Source organism: Borostomias antarcticus (assembly GCF_949987555.1).
Source record: "Borostomias antarcticus genome assembly, chromosome: 21".
NCBI lineage: Eukaryota > Metazoa > Chordata > Actinopteri > Stomiiformes > Stomiidae > Borostomias > Borostomias antarcticus.
This window is the reverse complement of record NC_140254.1, coordinates 7501770-7527153: the sequence shown is the minus strand read 5'-3', so window position 1 is coordinate 7527153 and position 25384 is coordinate 7501770. Positions and strand designations below refer to the sequence as shown.

The window sequence follows — 25384 nt, the reverse complement described above, 5'->3', positions numbered from 1 at the left end:
GTCCTGGAGGGAGGAGTAATGCATCCCTCAGAGAATGAATATGAACAGACTTCAGTGCATCTGCAGGCCCATGTCCAAACTAGGCATGAGGATGTGAGATTTTACTATCAGAGGAAGAATCATGGTGTGTTTCTTGGACATTTAGCCTGTGCAGGTGTCTTGAGTAGCATCTTTAATTGGTGCAAACCTATTTTGTATTAGATCTCACAACTCCTATGCTAGGGGAAGAATCATTCATACTCCCATATCTCAAACAAACACACACACGTGCGCGCACACACACACACGCACACACACTTGCACACACGCACACACACGTGGGCACACACACACACACGTGCGCACACACACACACGCAACGCACACAAATGTGCGCACACACAGACTATTAATTGCTTCACCATCTGCATTGATTATTTTGAATTATTAGCTGCTCTCTTCTTTGGATTTGGTGCTTTTAGTGAGCTTCAAGCCATTTACATGACTTATTGACTGTAATTAGAGAAGGATTCTTCAAGTAATGGACACATCAATTACAAGTTGCATGTCTTGACTAGACATTACTTAGGGGGGTTCTCAGTCCCACAACCATTAGTTTGAAAGCTGAGATTTAAATGTTGACCAGCGTGTTCCCTCAGCGTGTTCCCTTGCATCACCTTCGGAACAAACCAAGTGAAACAGATTCAAACTAACAGCTTCAGTTATGTGGTGTTTTTTTTCATGCTTTCTCTCTCTCTCCGTGACACGTTCTGACCCTGCTCTGTCTCTCTCTCTCTCTCTCTCTCTCTCTCTCTCTCTCTCTCTCTCTCTCTCTCTCTCTCGTTCTGACCCTGCTCGCTCTCTCTCTCTCGTTCTGACCCTGCTCGCTCTCTCTCTCTCTCTCGTTCTGACCCTGCTCTCTCTCTCTCGTTCTGACCCTGCTCGCTCTCTCTCGTTCTGACCCTGGTCTCTCTCTCTCTCTCTCTCTCTCTCGTTCTGACCCTGCTCTCTCTCTCTCTCGTTCTGACCCTGCTCTCTCTCTCTCTCTCGTTCTGACCCTGCTCGGGAGCCCTGGAGGGCTTGGTGGTTCTGGCTATCTGGTTTCTTGCTGCCCTCTTCTGTCCATAATATGTTACTGTAGCTCCCTATCAAGAAAGACAGCATTCCTCATGAAACACATTTCTGATTTCACCCTAACCCCAACTTACTGTAGGCCTACAATGTCTGACCTCAGATGGGAGTGATCCCCACAAACACCCTAACCCTAACACCCTAACCCTACCCCTAACCCTAACACCCTAACCCTACCACAAACACCCTACCCCTAACCCTACCACAAACACCCTAACCCTAACACCCTAACCCTACCACAAACACCCTACCCCTAACACCCTAACCCTACCACAAACACCCTAACCCTACCACAAACACCCTAACCCTAACACCCTAACCCTACCACAAACACCCTAACCCTACCACAAACACCCTAACCCTAACACCCTAACCCTACCACAAACACCCTAACACTAACACCCTAACCCTACCACTAACACCCTAACCCTACCAAAAACACCCTAACACTAACACCCTAACCCTACCACAAACACCCTAACCCTAACACCCTTACCCTACCACAAACACCCTAACCCTACCACAAACACCCTAACCCTAACACCCTTACCCTACCACAAACACCCTACCCCTAACCCTACCACAAACACCCTAACACTAACACCCTAACCCTACCACAAACACCCTACCCCTAACCCTACCACAAACACCCTACCCCAAACACCCTAACACTAACACCCTAACCCTACCCCTACCACAAACACCCTAACCCTACCACAAACACCCTAACCCTACCACAAACACCCTAACACTAACACCCTAACCCTACCGTCTTACCCCATCCTCAGGCGGCTAACTTCTTAAACCATTTAGTACATGAAACACTTCAATCACCCTGCTCTGTTAAAGGTGCTTTATGTAAACGTGACTTACTTCCTGTCCTGACCATCCACTCCCACTTCATTCACCGGGCGAAGAAAAGTAACCAGACTGGACAAGCAACCTACCTTTTCTTGTCTACTGATGCTGGGCTGTGACCTCCGTGTGATGACTTCCTGTCTACTGATGCTGGGCTGTGGCCTCCGTGTGATGACTTCCTGTCTACTGATGCTGGGCTGTGGCCTCCGTGTGATGACTTCCTGTCTACTGTACTGATGTTGGGGGAGGATGACTGGAGGACGCCTGCAGACAGACAGGTCCTCTGCAAAATGATCACCAAGTGACTCATACTCATACCAAGTGACGGTCATGATTGGACCGTGTAGGTTTTGGAAATGGTCTTGCTCAGGAATGACACATCAGTTTATTCAGAGTATCAGGAAACAGGATGTCCCATTCTAATTTGACCAACTTGTCTTGCAGTAAGGTTTCAGCATGGGGCTGTTATGACCACCTGTCCACACAAGGATACCCCTGCTGGGGCAAAAAACTGAAGTATGACCTAAGCTGGAATATCAACCCAATTAAGTCACTTTTGAGCTTAATCCAAAACCCCTCCCAACTCCCCCCCAGTCACTGCTGGATTCCCCTTAAGATCAAGGTCAAATTTAAATGTAGAAAATGTTTTAAATTTAGACAATTACAGATATAAACCTCACTTGAAGTTAAGGAAGCATCCTTTGACTGACATCTCCCACACCTCCTGTATGAAAGTTTCAAAACACCAACATCAACACTGATTTTACTTGTTTTATTGGATACTGGCTTGGATGTTATTCATTTCACAGTGAACAGAGACAAAGATGCACGTCAACGTTAAGTGACGTTCCAGCTCAAATAAAGAGTACCGTCACACTGGAGCATAGAGATGATGGACTGTTTATTTTAACGTTTCGATCATAGCGATCTTCATCAGAATATTTTTGTTCTCATTCACTCCTCTGGTTTGTCCTGCACCTGGTCTGCATAGTGGATGTTCAAGCTCTTTTCTTTTCAATTATCCAGATCAAATAAAACCTTGCATATTTCAGCTATGAACTGATGGTACAGTATAAATTGGGTTATACTTAAGGCAGAACCTGTGAATAATTACATATACTCTTTGAATACTTCAACATGCACCCACTGTTGGCAGGTGATGGCATGGCTGAAAACATTTTAACACTTAAATGCTGGTTTTAAGACACTGGCCATTTTAGCAGTGTCCCAACTGGGCAGATAACTTAGTTAAGATACAAAAAGAATCAAATATAAAACCTCAAAGCCCTTAGGTCCGATATTTGGGTGCATAAAGAATATTCTCCAAATGGAGCAAATTAGTCTGTATTTGTGTATAGGCACTGAAATACCCCATACTGACATGCTACACTGGCTCTGCAGGAAGAGGATGATACCTACCAATCGCATAGTCAATGTCGCTAGTTAACATTATCAATATAATTTAATATGATCAATGCTGCTAATTAACATCATCAATGTTCCTTAACATTATCAAAGTTGCTAGTTAACATTGTCAATGTTGCTAGTTAACATGATTAATGTTGTCATTTAACAGTATCAATGTTGTCATTTAACAGTATCAATCTTGTCATTTAACAGTATCAATCTTGTCATTTAACAGCATCAATCTTGTCATTTCACATGATCAATCTTGTCATTTCACATGATCAATGTTGTCGGTTAACATAATCAATGTTGTTAGTTAAGCGTCTATATGCACATTCAGTTGCTAACTTAAGTCCCACCCCCAGCCGCCCAGTGAAGTCCCTGGCCTTCGGCACCCCCTGTTCAAAACACATTGTCACAGTTACTAATATCATTTGTAGCTAAATTAACCAGCTGGCTCCACAGATTCAGAGATGGAGGTGCTGTATATATCTGTATATATCTTGGTGGAATCAGTCCGTTTACTCCAACTGGGACACTTCATGGAAGTATGCGCCTAGCATCTTGGTACCCTGGATGTAGTTGGATCTGGAAATGAATGAACACAATAGAAAGTGAAAGAGTGCACAGTCACACAAACTCTTATTCTGGAGATGAAGATGACTCCTCAGCCTTGACAGGCCACAGGCTAAAAAGTTCAGATTTACCAATCTCAAATTAGACATCCAAAAGACAGTGTTCACACTGTACATACTACACATATGCTCCCATGGATTCATCAAGACACACTACAACATTCTTTAATCTCCACCTCCAGGGACGGCTCATCAGAGTAGGGATCATTCCTCATCATGATACCGTCTGTCCTGTCCAGTGTTGCCAGACTGGGCGGTTTCCCGCAATAGTTGGACTGGTTGGGTTACATTGTGCAGGGAAAAACAGGCTTGGGCGGATGGACAGAATTTGGGCTGGTTCCCATGAGTTGGGCGGATTTATATATTATTATTTCAACACAACTGGAGGAGAGCTACCATTATTACCACGGCCACCCACACACGCGCTACCAAAATGTCACCTAGCGCCTGGCTGGCTGCACTGGCAGATTGCCCGCTTGCTGTACCAAGGTCTAGGCAGCGTTTGCAAGACGTCTGCAACGTTCCACTGTCCCTGATGGACGTTGGGACTCCTTCATGTATGAGCAAGTTCACTGAATGTACATAGTTCAAACGTGTTGCCAATTCACCTGCCCTAAGTTCTATATTGAGTGAGAAGTCGGATCAGACTGTAGATGTAATAACTGGGCGTTTTTTTTATCAATTAGGGTGGAATTTGAGCACTTATTGGGCCGTAAAAACATCAAACCAATCTGGCAACCTTGGTCCTGCCAGCATCATGTCCGCTGACAGGGGGGCTCCTACCGGTTGAGCTTCTCGTTCTGCGAGTGCGCTCCATCGTCAGACGAGCCCATGGGGAGCAGCATGACGTTGCGGCCGGTGGCCTCCTGGAAGGTCAGGGTGACGGGGATGCTGCCTCCCTCACGGGTCAGGTCGGGCTCCACGCCGAACACTGCCACGGGCCGGGGGCGAAGAGCAAGGGAGGAAAACCAGAGAAGAGGGTAAAAAGAAGAAAGATACGAGAGAGAGAGAGAGAGAGAGAGAGAGAGAGAGAGAGAGAGAGAGAGAGAGAGAGAGAGAGAGAGAGGGGATAAGTGGCGTTAACACCATGGATTCAAACCTGCAATCTTACACAAAAGCCCACTTGCTCAGTTATTCCCTGACGTGTAAGACTATTAACTGTGCCCATAAGATATTCAAGCGATCACCAGAAAACAACACCTAGTTCATTATAACACCGCAAAGATTCAGCTAGACTGACTGAGCTGAGTGATTTCCAGTGTAATGTTTGTGTTGGTTTCCATTGTGGAAATCTAGGCTGCATTCTGAACAGATTCTCTGTGTGTGAGTGGGACTGTGTCCTACCGGTCTTCATAGCTTTTCGACCAGCCATGTAGTGGGGGTGGTTGAAGTCGGACACCCAGGCCTTGGCCCCATGGCCCATGTACACCTTCAGCTTGTTGGGGCTCTCCAGCCCGGCAAACGTCTTCTCTAGGTGGCTGATGACCTTGATGGGGTTGGATTAAGGAAGTTAGTGAATCAAGTGAGCAAGTTGTGAAATATAAATTGTTCACTAGACAGCGACAGTGAAGATTTTGGTCACTCCGTAAATATATTTTTACACGCTGGAGACACGGTGTCTTACAAATAAAAGGTATAACACAGTGACTGAATTTCTTGATGTAATATGTACTCTCGCCTTTTCCTTTTCATATTCTTTTCTCCCTGAGCCTTCAGCTCCTACGGTACCTGTTTCTCCACCACTTTGGGGTCCATGTCGGGGACCAGGCGGATGGAGAACTTGCCAGTGACCTTGCGGGGGATGACCGTCTTGGCGCCCCCGTCGGAGAACGCCCCCTCGATGCCGTGAAGGGAGAGGGAGGGGTACCTCCAGCGGTGCATCAAGATTCCCTCCTAGGGAACAGGAAGTAACCGGGTCACATCTTGACATCAAGTTATGTAAAGCCGTTTGTTATAAGACCATAATCACTGTTGCACACCAACATCTTGTTTCATAGTCTATGTGGTATATTCAGACGATAAGCTCTTTAACCAGCCTCACTGTTGGCAGTCCAGTACGTTTTATGTGTAATACACGAAGAGCAGATGTCCAAACGTCCAGTGTGCTGCACTGACCTTGGTGTCATGCAGCAGCTTGCAGGCACCCACGTCTCTACAGTACTCCTCCAAGTCAAATTCAATCTTCTCGTAGAGCTGCTTCTCCTCGTCCGTGACGGGGTCCACGTCCTGGTACATGCCCGGAACCAGGATCTTCCCCTTCTTGTCCACCAGGGAGCCTAAGAGAGGGGGGCAGTGGCAGAGCACAGTAAACCTGCTGTCATTCCTCTCTAGGAAGCTACAACAGTAGTGTTCTATGAACTCCTGATCCCCAGTAACAGTAGTGTTCTATGAACTCCTGATCCCCAGTAACAGTAGTGTGCTATGAACTCCTGATCCCCAGTAACAGTAGTGTTCTATGAACTCCTGATCCCCAGTAACAGTAGTGTTCTATGAACTCCTGATCCCCAGTAACAGTAGTGTGCTATGAACTCCTGATCCCCAGTAACAGTAGTGTTCTATGAAGTCCTGATCCCCAGTAACAGTAGTGTTCTATGAACTCCTGATCCCCAGTAACAGTAGTGTTCTATGAACTCCTGATCCCCAGTAACAGTAGTGTGCTATGAACTCCTGATCCCCAGTAACAGTAGTGTTCTATGAAGTCCTGATCCCCAGTAACAGTAGTGTTCTATGAACTCCTGATCCCCAGTAACAGTAGTGTTCTATGAACTGCTGTGATAGCAAGATCCCAGACGGATTGTGAATTCAGGAAAAGGATTCCAGACTATCATGTGCACGCACACACACACAACAAACAACACAACAACAACAACAACCACTAAGCTTCCACCACGAAACTTAAGCTCACCCATAAGAGCGATGAGGTCGGTCATGGCTTCGTGCACGGAGCCGCCAAACACGCCAGAGTGAAGGTCCTTATCGCAGCACTCCATCTGTGACCAAGAGCATTTTAAGAGAAGAAGACGTAGCCTTGAGAACCAATGGCTCTCGAGTCTGGTGGCCCATAGGGCAGGAGACTATCTCCTGATCCTTAGCATGAGGCAGCTTGATGATCAAGTCCACCCCCTGGACATGACGCAGGGACTTCCCCCAGTCCAACCCTTGATGCTGAGTGCCAAGCAGGGAGGCATTGGGTACCATTTTTAGACTCAGCCGGGTATCGAACCCCCAACCTCCCAATCTCAGGGCGGACACCCTAACCACAAGGCCACTGAGCTGGTAAGACCATTTTAACATCTAGTCTAATTCAGAGACTTACACCAGAGAAGGAACAATGACGCCTTCTGTTACGAACAATGTTCAAACGACAATCGTAAATACGCAACATATGTGCAACTCTGTACTCTACCCTGCAACAATACCAATGATATATACTGTAAATGCCTTTACTATATGGGTCCCAGCCCTCACCTCAATGAAGAAGTAGCAGATTCCTCTCAAGCCGTAGGTGATGCAGGGTTTGGTCTTGCCCAGCCAGTAGTTGTCGGAGATGCAGACGTAGTCTACGTCTTTCAGGAAGGTGTCTTTGCGGGAGAAGACCAGTTCATCCAAGCCCTCTGACCCAGACTCCTCCATGCCCTCAAAACAGAACTTGATGTTGATGGGAAGTTCCTGTTCAAATGGAAATGAAATTGCTTGGGAGTTCAGAGGGTATTGGGGATACAGTATAGAGAAGTTTCATTCCGATATAATATTGACAATGGTACAGGTACAGAACCAGTAACCAATCAATATTCTCTGGTCCTCATAATTTCTGTAGATGTCCTACTTGATGATTCCTAATCAATAAGGTGTCATTGAATAAATCACAATTTTAAAATCTGAAGAGAGCAGAAGAGTGAATCCTTTTGTAATGCACTAATCATTTTGGTCTACTTATTCATAAACTCTAATGTTGTTTGTCCACTGAGTTTGCTTCGATTAAAATTACACTCCATGATTTCCATCATGTCAAAGTGCTACTGCAGTAGTTAGACAGAGGTCAGTTTAATCATTAAACACAAAGTATTGATAAGAACTGGCTAAAATGGACAGATTTCTTGAGGACCTTTGTCCAGCGATGTTGCTGACAACACCGATGTGAACAGAGTAATCAATCACCATAACCAAACTTCATGGTGGCGGAGTTTTTACCTTGGCACTGACAAGATGATACACTATATGGACAAAGGTATTGGGTCACCTACACATTACACCTACAGGAGCTTTCATGACATCCCATTCTAAATTCATAGGCATTAATATGGAGCTGGTCCCCCCTGTTCAGCTACAACAGCTTCCACTCTTCTGGGAAAGATTTCTACAAGATTTGAGTGTGTTTGTGGGAAGACTTTCTACAAGATTTGAGTGTGTCTGTGGGAATTTTTGCCCATTTATCCAGAGTATTTGAGGTCAGACGTTGGACGAGAAGGCTTAGCTGACAATCTCCGTTCTAGTTCATCCCAAAGGTGTTCGATGGGGTTGAGGTCAGGGCTCTGTGTGGGCCAGTCAGGTTCTTCCTCAACAACCTCACCCAACCATGCCTTTATGGACCTTGCTTTGTGCTCTGGGGTATTATTATTTTCAGCCCTGGGCATAGGCCATCCCCAGAAAAACAACCCCAGACCATTATCCCTCCTCCATCAAACTTTACAGTTGGCACAATGCAGTCAGGCAGGTAATGTTCTCCTGGCATTCGCCAAACCCAGACTCATCCATCAGACTGCCAGATAGAGAATTGTGATTCATCACTGCACAGAACACGTTTCCACTGCTCCAGAGTCCAGTGGCGGTGTGCTTTACACCACTCCATCCAACGCTTGGCATTGCGCTTGGTGATGTAAGGCTTGCATGCAGTTGCTCGGCCATGGAAAACTGTGTCATTAAGCTCCTGGTGCAGTTATTGTGCTGATGTTAATGCTGATGTTAATGCCAGAGGAGGTTTGGAGCTCTGCAGTTCATTGGCGTCAGAGCGTTGGTGATTTTTACACACCATGCGCCTCACCACTCGGCCACCCCGCTCTGTAACTTTACCTGGTCTGACACTTCGTGGCTGAGCTGCTGTGGTTACTAAACGCTTCCACTTTGCAATTTTCAAACTTTGCAAAAAGGATGGAAGAGATTTCACGAACTGACGTGACTGATTGTTGCAACAGTGGCATCCTATTACAGTACCATACTGGAATTCAGTGAGCTCTTTAGAACCGACCATTCTTTTACAAATGTTTGTAGAAGCAGAGTGCATGGCTAGGTGCTTGATTGTATACACCTGTGGCAATGAAACACCTAAATTAAATGATTAAGAGGTGTGTCCAAATACTTTTGTCTACATAGTGTACATTCTGGACCTCAAAATGTTCGTCAAGGTTTGATGGGTGAGAGTCTAGTCTGTGACAAAAACGTCCTGGAGACCAATGCACCTTTGATCAGATTTATTGCAAGCTTGCAGGTAATCAGATTTATTGCAAGCTTGCAGGTAGTCTAGCCCCCAGCGAGTTGAGGATCAAAATACAAAGATACATTCAGAGACAGTTTCCTTTATAGTAGCAAATAAACAAGGTGTGAGCTCATGTCTTATCTTGGTGAATAAGTGGCTCAATATAATTCTGGGCGTTCTACCAGTTGTGCCCTTCTGCTCGTTAAACGTGTCTGCGGTACTCCGCTCCCAACTCGGACATTGACTCCTGTCTGCTACATCTTCCCTCTTCTGGGTACTCAAATGACATCTTCCCTAATCCTATTCTATTGCTTAGTCCTATTTTGTACTGTGTGTGATCTTTCACTGCTTGCACCTGTAGACACACACACACACGTGCACGCACACAATTAATATTTAATAGCCCCATGGGCCTCTATCAATTCTATACAGCAACAATATAATTGTTAGAAATACATTTGTTGCCCCCACCACCTTCACATCCTTATCAGAATACAAAGGCCTTACATCCATCCTTGTCAGGGAGCCTTCTAAAGCCCGACTAGCAGGTCAGGTGACCCAAGGCAAACGTCAGAAAATACAACCCAGTTTTTGGGAACACCTTTAGTGTGTGAAGTTATCCAGAATCTCAATACAATGGTTAATCAATATTGTGTTATGTGTCTTGTGTAGTCTGATTAGGTTAACAGTATAATCAATATTGTACGTCTTGTATATAGGGCTGGGTTAAAAAGAAAAATCGATTAATCGATTCATGAATCCCAAAATCAATATTTTATTTAATGAATGAATGAATAAATTAAGGAATGAACAGTTCATTAATTCATTCAATGATTCATTCATTCATTTTTGGAAATCAGCATCGATACCCAGCCGTAGTATTGATGTGTTGCATAACTTGGCAGTCATGTAATTAAGGTCACAGCTAAAAGAAAAAAACAGGTTTTAGTAACACTAACCAAATCGATATTGAATCGAATCGTGATAATTGATTCTGAACCTTGTGAATCGGAATCGAAACGATTCTTGAAATTCGAATCGATACCCAGCCCTATGTGTGATTAAGTCTCTTAACACTATCATTATAGGACTGGTGACAACCAGCAGCTTACAAGGTCAGGAATGACTTGGGGCGCCCAGATGTCCGTCCAGGTCAGAAATCATGGTATCAAAACTCCAGACAGACTCAAATAAAGAACAGTTTGAGGTGCTGTACCTGTTTAATCTTCTGATGGGCATCAATAATGTTGAACCAACCCAACACTGGTCCCTTGTCATCTGTGGAGCCTCGGCCATACAGCTTCCCTACAAGAACACAGAGGATGAATCATGGTGATAACAATAAGACTTGGGTGCCAAGGTTTTATATTTGGAATGTAATTAGAGACTTGAATTGGTGTATGCCTGTGTGAGTGAGTTAGAGCATTGCCTATTGTATTTTCTCTGTAACCACTACTTTTCCTGTCGTGCCACTCCGGCCAAAAAAAGGGACAGGATTCTGTCATCAAAAGGGACAGGATACTGTCATCAAAAAGGGACAGGATTCTGTTCCTCAGTTGTGAGCATGACATCAGTCAGCTGACAGTCACGGGACAACACATGTGGCAACCTTTATATCAGGAAGTGCTTATTTCCCTTCACACACAGTTGAATTAAAGTCCCCTTTTGACACACTGACACTGAAAATGCTTGAGACTGCAAGTCTCACTCTAATCAATGTATATCTTCTTATCATTTGAACATAATAATTAGTCTTTAATAACCTTTTAGTGAGTGATGCCAGCATGTCGCAGGTCCACAAAAAAAGAGAATTTTATGCAACTCCCACCAACTAAGAATCTCATTGTTTGGTTTTCAGTGATCTGGATGTTTCAGACATGTAGGCTATGTGAGAAACAGGATTAATATGCCATCAGGAGGTAGGGTTAGGACTACCTACGACTTGACCATTCAGTGAGGGGAATTTTACACAAATTGAAAACGTATAGTACTTGAACAAACCTATTTTGCTGACTCTGAACACATAAATACTCTGTAAAGTCTTTGGGTCAATTGCGGTGAACTTTGGACATTTGCATGCAATAAACTGAGATATGCCTGTGTTTGACTTTTGGCTACGGTACCACACATCACACCACACGTAGGCTAGTCAATTATGTGCAAACCAAGACAACTTTATAGCATTTATACATGATGAAAGATGCTCTAATTCTGTAATGGACCAGTGGCTGGAAGATGCTGTGACTGTTGTATCCATGATTACGTGGCCATGCAGCAGATAATTAAGGTCTGCAATAGGGCGCCTAGTAATTGAACCCTTCCATCATAGACCATAGGACACAGATTTAGAGGCTTTGAAAGACAATGTCAGGATGCTACCTCCTGTGATTTGGCTACCTGTAGTTTCACATGCGTCTAGCAGGCGCGTTGGGATGGAACTTGAACAGCGATCGGGCTGTGGGTGCCCAGGGTACCAGAGACGGCTTGGTCGGTTTAACTCCTAAGTAGGAAACATTTCCCAGCAACTTCTCAGAGGGAGTCTGAACGCAGAACACACTCACCATCCTTCTCCACCAGAGTGAAAGGCTCTGTATCCCAGCCATCGTCCTTGTGGGCCGGCTGGACGTCCAGGTGACCATAGATGCAGACCGTCTTCTTCCCTGGGTCGGAGCCCAGGCGGCCCAGGACGATGGGGGGCAGAGGGATCTCCTCCCCGGAGGGAAGCTTCTGTTTGCCGATGTCCACCATCTCTACTGTGCCCCCCAGCCTCTCGATGTCCTTGGCCGCCATCTCCATCATCGTCTTGATCTCGCCACGCTTCTCTGGCCAAGCGGACACACTCTGCACCGCTACCCACTGAGCTAGACGCTGGTGGGAGAAAGACGAGGAGATCAAGCACCACACGCTCAGACTGACACCACTGCAACACTAGTGAAACTAGCACTTGGAAACCTGAATAAAACTCTTTGAATTTTGTTATTGAGGGTTATTCTATTTTCTCTCGTCTTCGTCTCGTTGAGAGAGATCAGGGAAGAATTTTTACAGCTCACCTTTCTGGCCCCTGGGTGAACTGTTTATTTTTCTTCCCTCTGGAATATGTAGGGGTGGGGCCTCTGTGTATTAAATGCGCTATACACAAAGTTTGATTTGAAATCCTGTGTCGTCTTATTCCATCTACAGATTAGCATATTTATACATTGGGTTCAGAGAAGTCAGCCAAGTGGACGAGACCAGGCCTGCTTCATGGTGTCCTTTCTTACGCAACACTAACGCAACACTTGGGCCATGCTTGTCCAGTCAAGCAGCAAAAAACAAAACCGCTCACACAAAACGAGGCGTGTTATTGAATTGTTGTTATTGTTGTTGTTTCTGAACCACACAGGTCTATAAAATAATGTATTAAGATAATCATATGATTACTAATCCAATGCTGAATTTGAGGCAGGTGAAAGCAGACAGGTTGAGATTATGTAGCTAGCAATGCCCTTACAAAGTAATGGAGGAACGATGACAAGGTTAAAAAGATAAGAAAGTGTTCGAGCTTAACATGAGGTGCGGTAGACCAATATCAGCCTAACCAAAGTGCATTACAAAGTCAGTAAAAGTAGCCAAAGAATAACTCTGGCCGGATAGTCTCACCTCGATGTAGAGCTCCTGGTGCTCATCAACATGCTTAAAAAGCGCTGGAAGATGAGCCATCTTTTCCTGCAGTTACCAAATCCAGCTGGAGAGCTAAAGGGATAGACAATGCAGAGAGAGGGTGATGAACAGAGAGGAAGCAGTGGATTTTCCACAGTCACGAGTCAAAGGACCTACATAAGCTCCTCCCAAGTCGACCGACGTGTGACACTATCTGATGTCAAACTGCAATAAGTTGAGCAACTATGTAGTGTAGTTAATTAATTCAAGCTTAGATGGAGTAAAGAAAGGTTTGCAGAGGGCCAGATGAGTTAGCTTAATATTGTTTTATTAATCAAAACACATCGATATTATTCTGCTGCAGACAGATGGATCATTCCCAGGCCAGGCCAGATCAGGATAAGACTCTGGCTTACAATTCAATCACACAATGGTTTATACCCCATACCAGCTCGAATCATATTGGTTAGTCCAATATGGTCACACTTCATATGTCTCTCCTCATTCATATGGGCATAACTAGTCTCCACATTTAATAGTTTACTTGAGAAACCTAAGCCACTTCCTGAGAATAGACAGTTTGAGCCTCTCAAATGTTTCCCCCAAAGTAAGGATATTTCTAACACATTCCTATTAAAGTGATATTAGACACTTCGAGACATGTTTACCCCAAAGTAGACTAACCAATCTAAGCACAGCTGCCTTAAACTATTAGAGCGATTATTAAAATATACTACAGTAGCCACTATACACACCACTTGTTGCAATAGTCTACGTGAGCAACACTGTATTTATTTTAATAATAATAATAACAACAATACATTTATTTTGTTCACTCCTTCAAATCAGCGTCAGCATCATATCTTAATGTAGACCTGGTCCAGGGCGATATCTTACCGCCCTGTTACTGTCAATGCAATTTAAGCTTTGAGTGCCGCTAAGGTGGAAAAGCGCTATATAAGTGCGGTCCATTTACCATTTACCTATGAATGCGCTTCCTCGGCCCGCTCGTCCGAGTAGCCTCGCGTCACCAGTCTCGGTCAGTCTCTCCTCGGGGAGAAGAGTCAGTCTCTCCTCGGGGAGAAGAGTCAGTCTCTCCTCGGGGAGAAGAGTCTGTAGACTCGGACGAACGGGCCGAGGAAGCGCATTCATAGGTACATTACATTGACGGTAACAGGGCGTTCGCTAGCTAGCTAGAAACTCAATCTAGCTACGTACGTGCTTATTAGTACTACAATAGCCATAGCGTTTACAGTTTAAAGCATTTTAGGTCAAAGCCCAAAGGTCTTTAGGGTTTAGGTGTTCTCCAGTGTGGGATAACGTAGCTAGGTAGTAACTAGGCTAACTAGCTCGCGTTCACGTTAGTCAGTGCAGCACAATGAATGACTCGATAATCATGAACAGCCAGTGGCAAAGCTAGCCTAGTTAGCATTCAAAATATCAGTCAGATAACAATATATATATATATATATATATATAGCTATATACAAAATAATCTAGTACTAAGTAGAGGGATTCCGAGAAATGCCCGGACAATCAGAGTAGGCTAAGTAGCAATAGTTTAGTACATAGCTTTCACCTCAAAGTTTCGTCAACTCACTGTTGACGCTTTGAATCCACATTCCACGGACTGGAGAGTGTACTTCCTGGTCGGCAATGTGTTCGACCAATCATCGGCCCTTTAACTTCCACGAGCGCTCTCTCTCTCTTTCTCTCTCTCTCTCTGTGGTGTGTACAATTATCATAATGGGGGGGGTACTTGTGACTAAGTGAACTCAACTACAACTCTTTTAGCTATTTGTTCCGACATTTCTATCAAACGCCACAGGTATAAATGTTACCATAATATAACGCATACAACGCTCATTCTAAACAAGGACTGCATGGCACACCAACAGCTTGCAACAGTCTTGTCTGTACTGTCATTCCCTTGTAACTGCTGGACTTCCCTGTAATACTGCTGGTAAAGCAGGTTTATCCTAATTCAATCTATTGTGGTATTGGACTATGCCTATAGCAAGTAAATATATATATATATATATCCTGACTTTTTTGACAGGTTTATATATCTCTGTTGCCACTGTATTATTAGCATTGTATCTTATCTTTGGAAAGCCTGTTCATTTACCTTTACAATGTTGTCCCATTTGTAAGGGTCGGCATTTGTGAGATGAGCAGCAGCTGATATGTGGGTGTGGTTGCCGAAGTGTCCTTGAGCCAGACACTAAACCCCAGAATCGCTCACATACGGCACAGTGGTGCAGTACCTAGTACCTATAGTACTGTCGGCCCACAGCGAGAAGGTATCCAGGCCTTTCTGTGCAGAGTTTGCATGTTCTCTCCATGTTCGCAAGGGTTTCCTCGCAAAAAGAACCCAATACGAAAAACATGCAGAAGAACAGATTGCTAACGCTGTCGGTCCCTCATGATGACGGACAGGAGTGCCTGGTTGGTCCCTGGGCGAGGCCCTGGTTGGTCCCTGGAAGAGGCCCTGGTTGGTCCCTGGGCGAGGCCCTGGTTGGTCCCTGGGCGAGGCCCATGCACTTGGTGAAAGGGATGAGTGAAGAGCAGGAGAAGCATTTCATCGATGACCCTGATTCATGTGTTTGTCACCCATTACCACGTGTGTTTTGAGTCTCTTGTTTATGCCGCATGACAAATAAAGAATTCTTCTTCTAAGTGAAATGTGCCAATTTTCCCTGCCAGTTTATTCTCTTGTTGGTATGGACTCTATTGGTTTGAGTTTTTTGTCTGAGGATGTTGGAAGGCAGGGTCAAAGACGATGTGGAGAACGCAATGCAGATTGTTGCATTGGTGGAGTAACAGCTTTTGGTGGTGACAGTATCATGGTGTGAGGAAGCATCTCTGTCACTGGCAAAACAAGGCTCGTCACCATTGATGGCTATCTCAACATTGTATGACATCAGTACAAGATTCTGCAGCCAGTGGTGATCCCACGTCTCCGCAATCTGGGACCTAACCCCAATCCTCCAAGATGACCTCGCTCACCACACAGAGCCAGGGTTATCACAGAGCCAGGGTTATCAGAACCAGGGTTATCGCTGAGCCAGGGTTATCAGAACCAGGGTTAGCGCTGAGCCAGGGTTATCAGAACCAGGGTTATCGCTGAGCCAGGGTTATCAGAACCAGGGTTATCGCTGAGCCAGGGCTATCACACGTGTGACCAGGCTGGTGACCTGCCTGGCTGTTGCTGCGTATGGTTCTTCCACCCGCTACTGAGGCTCCTGACTTGTTTAACGAATAAAATAAAATCATATAAAATAAAAATTCCCAATATGTCTTGTCCCTCGTTACTGATGGAGAGTTCAATCATCCAAACCAAATATGAGTCATAGGACATTCTGATAGACATTCCCTACCTGACAGGATGCGCTACCCATGAATTAAACATAATATAATGGGTGGTAGGTCATCCTGAGGAGGAAGGACAACTTTTTCCACCGGGGGAAGGCAGTCAGTAGATCTTGAGCTGGTCATTGTAAAAATAGCTCACAAGCCAAAACGTGTGGGTATTGTATTTAATCAAGAACTTTAATTTCAAAGATGGACCATTAAAGGAAAATGCTTGTTTTTGACAACCTGGACCTTATTTACGACATATTATAAGAAGTTTGACTCACCCAGATCACTTTTGTGTTGTTCGGAGGCCTGTAGAAGAAATTTAAAATCCAGCGCGAGCCAGTATATCCATGTAATGGCGGCGCACGGGGCATAGGGAATGCAGCTTCTAAAAATCCATTTTCGGCCGCTAAACGGTTGTTTTCATCAATCACATTGCATGAATCGACAGTTGATATTCCTCTACGCGAGCCATTCTTTCGGTTTTCAAATACGTGGTCTGTAGCCACTGTAATATGATCTTTACAAGCCTCTCCCCCACTTGCTCCAGCACGCATGCGCACAGGCCAGCGCGCAGCCTGCTATTCTCCGGCTCACATTCTCTGCGCTACGATCGTAGTTGGTGCCGAGAATATTGTCGTCGTCATTCGTCAGCAACAATCCGATCGTAGCGCAGAGAATGTGAGGGAGCATAGCCAGTGTAAAGATCATATTACAGTGGCTACAGACCACGTATTTGAAAACCGAAAGAATGGCTCGCGTAGAGGAATATCAACTGTCGATTCATGCAATGTGATTGATGAAAACAACCGTTTAGCGGCCGAAAATGGATTTTGAGAAGCTGCATTCCCTTTGCCCCGTGCGCCGCCATTACATGGATATACTGGCTCGCGCTGGATTTTAAATTTCTTCTACAGGCCTCCGAACAACACAAAAGTGATCTGGGTGAGTCAAACTTCTTATAATATGTCGTAAATAAGGTCCAGGTTGTCAAAAACGAGCATTTTCCTTTAAAGGCTTGATATTTCCTCAACAGTATGAACAGTATTAAGCGCCACCATCACTTCTGCCACTGCCCGCACCCATGCGCACCCTTGCCAACTCCGCTAACACAGGGCCACCCCACATAAATCCCAATTTAACCCCTGGTGGTACCATGACTAAAGTTGTGCAGTGTGGCTGTATCCAAGCCCTCCCTTCAACTGGGCAAGCAAGTCTGACTCCAGGACCATCAGCACAGGCGCCCCCCAAGGCTGTGTTCTTTCTCCTCTACTCTTCTCCCAGTACACTTCAGCTGCACCTCCAGCCACCAGTCTGTCAAGCTCCTGACAACACCACCCTCATTGGACTCATCTCCAAGGCAAGTCCACCTACAGGTGGGAGAGGTAATTTTATTCCCATTGCACCATTCATAGAAACCAATCTAGCATGCAGCCAAAATCACCTGGAGCTCAAGACTCAACGGTGGAGATTATTGTAGACTAGAGAGAAGCCCGCCCGCCCCACCCCGATCACTCTGAATGACACCCGTGGCCACAACGCCTTCCAGGACACCACCTCTCCCCCCCCCCCCCCCCCCCCCCCCCCCCCGACTACATTTTGCAGCACGTGCTCTACTTCCGATTGTTCCACATATCCCTCAACGGCACACGTCTGTATTATGCCCGTCTTTATAAGATATTGTATTTGCACCGTCATGCCTTCGCCCTGTCCCATGTCGTTTATCAGGGTATGCCTTTACCCTAATGTGTGTAAACTAGACACATGGACAATAAACAGATTCTGAATAACTATTCCCAAGCAGTTTCACCTTCAGTAATCTCACTTCTGTATAGCACAGGAGAAATCTGACACCCCAGAAATTAATGGCAGCCAAGATAAAATGAAATGACCCATCTTTATTTCAACAACAAGCAGATGATCCAACCACAGCCTCCAGACACTGGGATCTCATGGAGGGCTGGAAGACAAGGAAAACTGAACTGTTACAGATTATAATGGTACAAGACAAGCTTGCTGCAGAGAAATCATGAACACACCTTTCACCTCCTCCCATCAAAGCAGCGCTCCTCACAGGCCTTCTCCGTCGGAAGGCACACTTCAGTGGAGCACATGAAGTAGATCTAAAGACACATTGGCGGTCATCTTTAAAACACATCCATTAATCGTTTTAAGACAACAGTGACTTTTTACAGAGCAGAGCTCCAACACTGAAAAGCAGTGGAATGAATGCACTGTAGGGACCGAGGAGGGTGCGACTACAGGCATGTGAATGAGATGGGACGCGTGTTTGTGAAGGCGCTCCGTCCTGCCGACCCACCTCCTCATCCAGATACGTGTTGGTCAGACGGTCCATGAACTGGAAGGCAGTGACCACAAAGCGCCTCTGGTGCCGGTTCTGGGGCAGCTCGTCCACTTTCAGGATAGACACGTTGGGATCCAGGGGGTTGGCGCACCTGAAGCAGTAGGAAGACATAACAAGCGACTTGGTGGGGGGCAGCCAGCTGGTGACGTGGGGCATTAGCACCCTGAAGGTACAGTATGCCTGGGGATGGGGCATTAGCACCCTGGAGGTACAGTATGCCTGGAGATGGGGCATTAGCACCCTGGAGGTACAGAATGCCTGGGGATGAGCTCATTTTGAAGCCTTAGGGGCCACCGGGGAGCTGTATTTTAGAGCTGGCGCTGTTTTCTCGTTGTTTACAATGGGTAATGAGCTCTAGGGCGCTATAGAGACGAGAGCTGTGTTCCAAGCGCTACAGCGCCATGAGCTCTAGGCTTTTTTTGCAGTTGAAAAAAGTTATTTTGGGCTAGAGCGCAGGCTGTAAACGGCTGTTCTGACAATGACAACGGTCAATTTTTGGCAAAACCGCAGAGACAGCGAACGTTAGCACTAGCCAACATTAGCTAGCCATCTTAGCTTGGCTAGTTAAAAGAGTAGTAAAGCGAAAATGCATGTTTAGCCCTGTTTTAAGGTTACTTATGATCATATACAATGGTTGATCAAATCGTTGACAAAACTAGCACTTTTGAGAGTCTGATAATTGCTCTACCACCGTTTTGGTCATACAATGGATGTGGGTGGTCACCTTCAAAAAACATGTTAAACTCAAATTCAAAAAGACAAGAAACTCAATGAGGCGTTAGTTGGCGTTCTGATATAATTCGCCATAAAGATTCTAGTTTCTGAAAAGGCTTTTTAAAATATTTAGCATAGAACTATTTAGTCGCAGCACATGTGTGTAAACTTCTGCAAACTAAGTAGTCTAGCAACAAACAATAGCTACCGTAAGTAGTTCCGCTTCCTCTATCCCCTCTGCGGATTGAGCTACACATAACGGTCGCTTTAATACAAGTCAATGGATTTCATAAAATTATGAAAAAATTTTCATAATTTTTTTAAATTTCAAATTCTGAAATTATTGAATTTCAGAATTTGATGTCAGAACACCAACGCACACCAATTACCCCCTCGGTGACCTTGTCTTTGAAATCTAGAGTTTTGAATGATTTTTCAAAGTGCCCACCCACATCCATTGTATGACCTAAACGTGGTAGAGCAATTAGTCAGACTCTCAAAAGTCTGAGTTAACGTTTTGATCTGAACCATTGTATATGATCATAAATAACCTTAAAACAGGGCTAAACATGCATTTTCCCTTTACTACTCCTGGTTACTTATGATACAAAGCTAGCACTTTTGAGAAAGTCTGAATTGCTCTACCACCGTTTTGGTCATACAATGGATGTGGGTGGGCATCTTAAATTTTAAAAACATGTTAAACTCTCGATTTCAAAGACAAGAAGCTCACCGAGGGGATAATTGGTGTTAGTTGGTGTTCTGACATCAAATTCGCCCCAAAGTATGAATCCTGTAGGGTTTATCATCATTTTATGAAATCCACTGTTGTATTGAAGCGACCGTTGTAGATGTGTAGATCAATCCGCAGAGGGGATTCAGGAAGCGGAACTACTTATGGTAGCTATTGTTATTGTTCATGTTGCTAGCCTACCTAGTTTGCAGACGTTTACACACGCATGTGCTTCGACTAAAGCCCAATTTATACTTTGTGAGCCGTGAGCCACATTTTTGGCTCATTGACAGCATTTGGAACGTTTCGCAGGCTGTGAGCCGCTTGGCTCGTACCACCTCAAATTTCTAGCGGCTCACACCGCGTCATTATTTGTCACACATTTGATTGGTTGACTGGCCTGGAGAGACGAAGCGTTGCGTGTTGCTAGGAGAGGACAAACTTGTTCTTGTTTGGTAACATAGCATCACATGGACACAGTAGGGCATGGCTCATTGAGTATAAATGCAGAGCTATGAGCCGTGAGCCATAAGCCAAAAAATGTGGCTCACGGCTCAAAGTATAAATTAGGCTTAAATAGTTCCATGCCAAATATTTTAAGCCTTTTCAGATGAACTAGAATCTTACTTTATGGCGAATGTCAGAACGCCAACTAACCTCGGTGAGTTTGTCTTTGAAATTGAGAGTTTAACATGTTTTTGAATGATTTTTCAAGGTGCCCACCCACATCCATTGTATGACCAAAACGGTGGTAGAGCAATTATCAGACTCTCAAAAGTGCTAGTTTTGTCACCGTTTTGATCTGAACCATTGTATATGATCATAAGTAAACTTAAACCGGGGCTAAACATGCATTTTCCCTTTACTACTCCTTTAATCTGCAGTCTGCAAAAACACGACACTCGTTGCCAACTAAAACATCTAAAGTCCAGCTCTAGTGCACTCTACGCAGCTGTAAGCTTGCCGCTGTTCAGCTACATACAGCTCGTTGGTGGACACAGCCTTGGAGCGTCCTTACCCCTCATAAACGAGCACCAGGGCATTGGTGGCAGAGCGGGGGTAAGCCAGGCAGTAGTTGACCAGGACTACAGCCTGTGGTTTGGGGGACTTCAGACGAACTTCCAGATAGACCGGTTTGCCCAGGAGGACTTTCAGGGGCTGGTGGTGATGAGCGAAGTACGTCGTGTACTTTTCATCTGGTGGGAAGGGAACGAGATGAGCTTTACTGCAAGCCAACGTTGTGTTCCGCAGTCAAGAACTGAAATCTAATTTATGATGGGGGAAATAAGTTTACATATCAAGTCAGAGGCTGGGGGCAAATTTGGCCACAGGGAAATCAAAGAAATATTAAGCACTACAGCAACAACATTCTTCAAACTACAGGGCACATTGAAACAGCAAGTTAAGCGCAGTTAATCAAATGATTCATACCTTTAGCAATCCTCAGCTCTACTCCAAACAGCCCGTCATATTTCAACACTGAGGGCAGGCTGAGAGTGGAGCTCATGACCAGGAATCCCACAGTGGCCACCGAGGGTGAATCATCAGAATCCGTTTTAAGATAGCGACACTCGACCATGAGCCTAGAAACGTCAAACCTTGAATCAACACTTAAAGACCAGGCTTTAGTGAAGGCTGATGAGGCACTGGTGTTTAAGAGTAGGTCTCCCACTGAATGCAAGCGCAAACCTGTTCCCATGTGGAGTTGAGCTCACCTTATTGGGTTATCTCTGGTGATGATCCCATACTTCAGGTTGAGGGCTCGGATAGCACTCTGAACCTCCACCATGTAGATCAACGTCTCTCCAACTTGCTATGGGCATTCATAACTCGTCAAGTTAGCAAAGATCTGAGTGATTGCCATTCAGTGCATAGCATGAAGTTGTTTATTAATTACTCGCCATTTAGCAGACACTTATCCAAAGCGACTTACAATAACTGCATTTAACAGAGGTAGTTAGTGTACCATTACTCGTCAATTAGTTCAGTGGCATTCAAAAACCATGAAGTCATGGCAGTATTCAAATGAGCCTTGATACCCAGCACAGCAGTTGACATGGTTTTTTATCCAGGTGCTTGGTTTTTTTATCCAGGTGCTTGGTTAGCTCAACATGCAGTTACTCTGAAACAAGAGAAGAGAAACTCACATATAAACGAGTGCTACAGTCGTCGACTTTGAACTTGAATATGGCGACCTTCTCATCGGCTAGGACAGGTTTGCAGTCAGGTTTGCCTGGAATTACAAGTCTGGTGGGGTCCACGGGGACAGCAGCGATGTCACTGGGGACCGCAAAGACAAACTGCTTGTCCGCAGTGCACTCTGGGAAGACAAAACAATATGATCAATACTCATGCATTCTACAAACTGAAGGACTTCCTGAATTTCAAATAACTAGCCTTCTGCCTCAGACTAAAACTTTTCACCAATTCAGAAAGTTATTCTGGTATAAGATATGATATATAGGTCTATGCAGCAAACCCACACTATCCCCTAGTGTCCCCAGGCACACATGCACTCCTCTGCAAGGTTACTGATGGAGAGGTGGAGCGAGTGATTACCATCCATAGGGTAGTAGCAGGCAGACGTGGCGAAATCCACACAGCAGCCCATTAGCACACACTGAGAGGAGGACACAAACCCAAAGCCACACGCCATCTGATGGGCCCTAAGGATACTGCAACCTGGGTAAGAAGGGTGCAATTTTGCCATCAAAACATGCAGCTACAGAAATATGCAATAGTTCCTGACAGCAATGACAGTAGGCTGCAGGGAACACCCCCTGATTAGGCACCGGTCAAGAAACACCCCCAGACTAGGCACCGGTCAAGTCAACATTTCACATCACCTGCTTTCACGTCACCTCCTGATGGGATGTAGGCCCCAAAACTTGTCAGCTGTTGATGAGAGTGCTGCGGGGGATGAGAGTGCTGCGGGGGATGAGAGTGCTGCGGGGGATGAGGGGGATGAGAGTGCTGAGTGTGCTGCGGGGGATGAGAGTGCCGTGGGGGATGAGAGTGCTGCCTGGGATGAGTGCGCGGCCTGGGATGAGTGTGCTGTGGGGGATGAGTGCGCTGCGAAGGCTGAGTGTGCTGCGGGGCCGCTTCATGCATTTGGGCGCACGGGGAGACACTACGGACTTCAGCAGTATCGGAGTGGGCCAGTTTCATGGTTGGTCGTTTTGAGGATTCAGGACTAGCCTCACAAGATACCGTGACAAAGCCCCTTTTACCAGCTTCACTGACATATAGCACCTGCAAAATGTGATGCCCGGCCTGCCAAGAAAAGAGTTTGAGTGGTTAATTGCAACATGTGTAACCCATTTATGATTGTAAGGAATAGCTTCACTTCTAGCCTAGAATACAAAAGTATAGTACTTGGGATGTAGCCTACCTCCTGGCTGACATGGCAACCTGAAAAGGGGACAGACAGGGTGTTCTGGTCGGGTCCTTCAGTTAAAACGTAACCACATGACTTTGGAGCATCAAAAGCTGGCAACACACTTTTGGAACCTGTGGGGCAAAAATGTAATTAACGCATGGAAGGATGTCCCCACCTACAATGGGACTGTAAAAATAAAATGTAGGCCTATTCACCTAAAATCCTGACTTCACTCGATGGACCAGGTGGCAGCGTAACATTAAATCCATTTTCAAGACACAGAAACGCTAAACCGTCTGGTGATGGCGTTGTAACAGGTGCTGTAAGGGGTGCAGCCTTTGTAACGAGTGCAGGCTTTTGAAAGCGTGCTGGCTTTATAACGGCTGCCCGGTTCTTGTTTGTTACGTCCACGAACTGCACCTTGAATCCACTGTCTTCGTAAGGACTGAAATATGGGGATTCTCGAAACCGCAGAACATCTTTGTCTTCGGTGTCGCGGTCTACAACCTGCACCACAGCCTGGCCTTCTGAGTAATCGTCGTTGTCCCCAGGATCTGGATGGGAAGACTCATTCGTTCCCCGGGACCTGAGTTCCCATCCTTCACTTGCCGCAAGAGTCAAAGACAGGACTAAAAGCACCGCGGTCTGTTCCCAATCCATGAGTTGTCGCGGGGACTCTGCTAAGCGTTCATTTCTCCAGGGTATGGCTATAAAGGAACGGGGGTTCGTCGGGATTGGTTGACTGCCAATTAAAAACACCGATTAGAAATTCTCACGTGGGGAATGCAAATCACCTGTCTAATTTGCTTCGTCTGAACTTTAAAGGTGCATCCGTGAGCCAACGATGCCAAACGCCAAGCGGTCGATAAATTCCCATTCCCTATATTCTAATTTTGATTCAGGTTTTCTTGCAATTACAATGTTGTTTTTGTTTTGAGAAAAAAAACAGTGAAATACTTCTAAGTGTTCAAACATGGAATGACAGTGGAGGGTCTATGCCACATCTGGAACTAACAGACCCTTTAGTCAATCTGAGGGTTTTACGAAATGCAACCAGCAATAACCAGAGGGTCTGGTGACGGCATTGCTTATCTAATTCATAATTAGCATTCAAAAAGCAGATATTAAAACATTACCCCCCAAAAAAAGCATGTAAAATCGTGTTGCAAGGAATGACTAACATTATTGTGTGTTGGCTGTAGCCGACACACCATGAAGAGGGAATCCTATTTGTCGCTCCCTCCCTGTTGTCGTTGTTGACCTGCAGTTCTATGTTGCTACCACAAGAGGCAGTGGTCTGTGCTGTGCTGGTCTGTGCAGTGGTAGTGCGCTGCCTATCATCGTGAAGGTTGTGAGTTTAATCCCTGGTGTGGACATACCAAGGTACCATGACATATTTTGTCACTGGATGTTATAGAAGTTATGTAACGAGTGTTGGTCATACACAAGTATGCGCGCGCATTCTTGAAACAGTAGCAGAGGAAGACAGATGAAATCGCCATTATTACGTGTACGGACTGGACTGAGGACATCATCAGAAATGCCCGCGTTTGCGGTGCCCATTTTATATCAGGTAAGTTATTTTGACTACCTGGTTTCACTGGAATGTCTGGTTGAAATGTAGCCCTTCTCAGTCGCGTTGTCGCATTCCGCTCACTCCTGCCAGACAACAGTCCTTTGCTGGTCCATTCACTTTGCCGTCAAAATAAAT

General features: G+C 45.3%; 2 protein-coding genes across 3 annotated transcripts; both read right to left on the bottom strand.

The window, feature by feature from the left end:
• Positions 1-2760: 2760 nt before the first annotated feature.
• On the bottom strand, positions 2761-14766 carry cndp2 (carnosine dipeptidase 2). 2 transcript variants are annotated; one of them, XM_084454843.1, is made up of 11 exons: positions 14723-14766; positions 13123-13215; positions 12045-12351; positions 10700-10788; positions 7479-7679; positions 6916-7000; positions 6126-6286; positions 5739-5903; positions 5355-5496; positions 4794-4941; positions 2761-3963 (listed from the first exon to the last, which is right to left on the bottom strand). In XM_084454843.1, exons 2-11 carry the CDS (start codon positions 13180-13182, stop codon positions 3897-3899), a joined length of 1425 nt encoding a protein of 474 aa, XP_084310969.1. In that variant the 5' UTR covers positions 13183-13215; positions 14723-14766; the 3' UTR covers positions 2761-3896. The 2 variants fall into 2 exon arrangements, with proteins under 2 accessions (XP_084310969.1, XP_084310968.1); XM_084454842.1 differs by having other exon boundaries at positions 14702-14765.
• A 3758-nt stretch (positions 14767-18524) lies between these two features.
• Positions 18525-22950, bottom strand: LOC311323386 (zona pellucida sperm-binding protein 4; the record flags this gene model as incomplete). Its single annotated transcript, XM_084455589.1, has 7 exons — positions 18525-18605; positions 18803-18938; positions 21313-21490; positions 21726-21877; positions 22010-22107; positions 22442-22614; positions 22854-22950. 7 exons carry the CDS (start codon positions 22948-22950, stop codon positions 18525-18527), a joined length of 915 nt encoding a protein of 304 aa, XP_084311715.1.
• Between the last annotated feature and the right edge of the window lie 2434 nt (positions 22951-25384).

Excerpts from the sequence above, each read along its gene's own strand:
- cndp2 (XM_084454843.1), bottom strand. The coding sequence starts at position 13,182 with ATGGCTCATCTTCCAGCGCTTTTTAAGCATGTTGATGAGCACCAGGAG. Across the intron at positions 7,001-7,478 it reads TCTGCTACTTCTTCATTGAG|ATGGAGTGCTGCGATAAGGA; the intron begins GTGAGGGCTGGG and ends TCTTGGTCACAG. Across the intron at positions 3,964-4,793 it reads CAGAACGAGAAGCTCAACCG|ATCCAACTACATCCAGGGTA; the intron begins GTAGGAGCCCCC and ends ATTCATTTCCAG.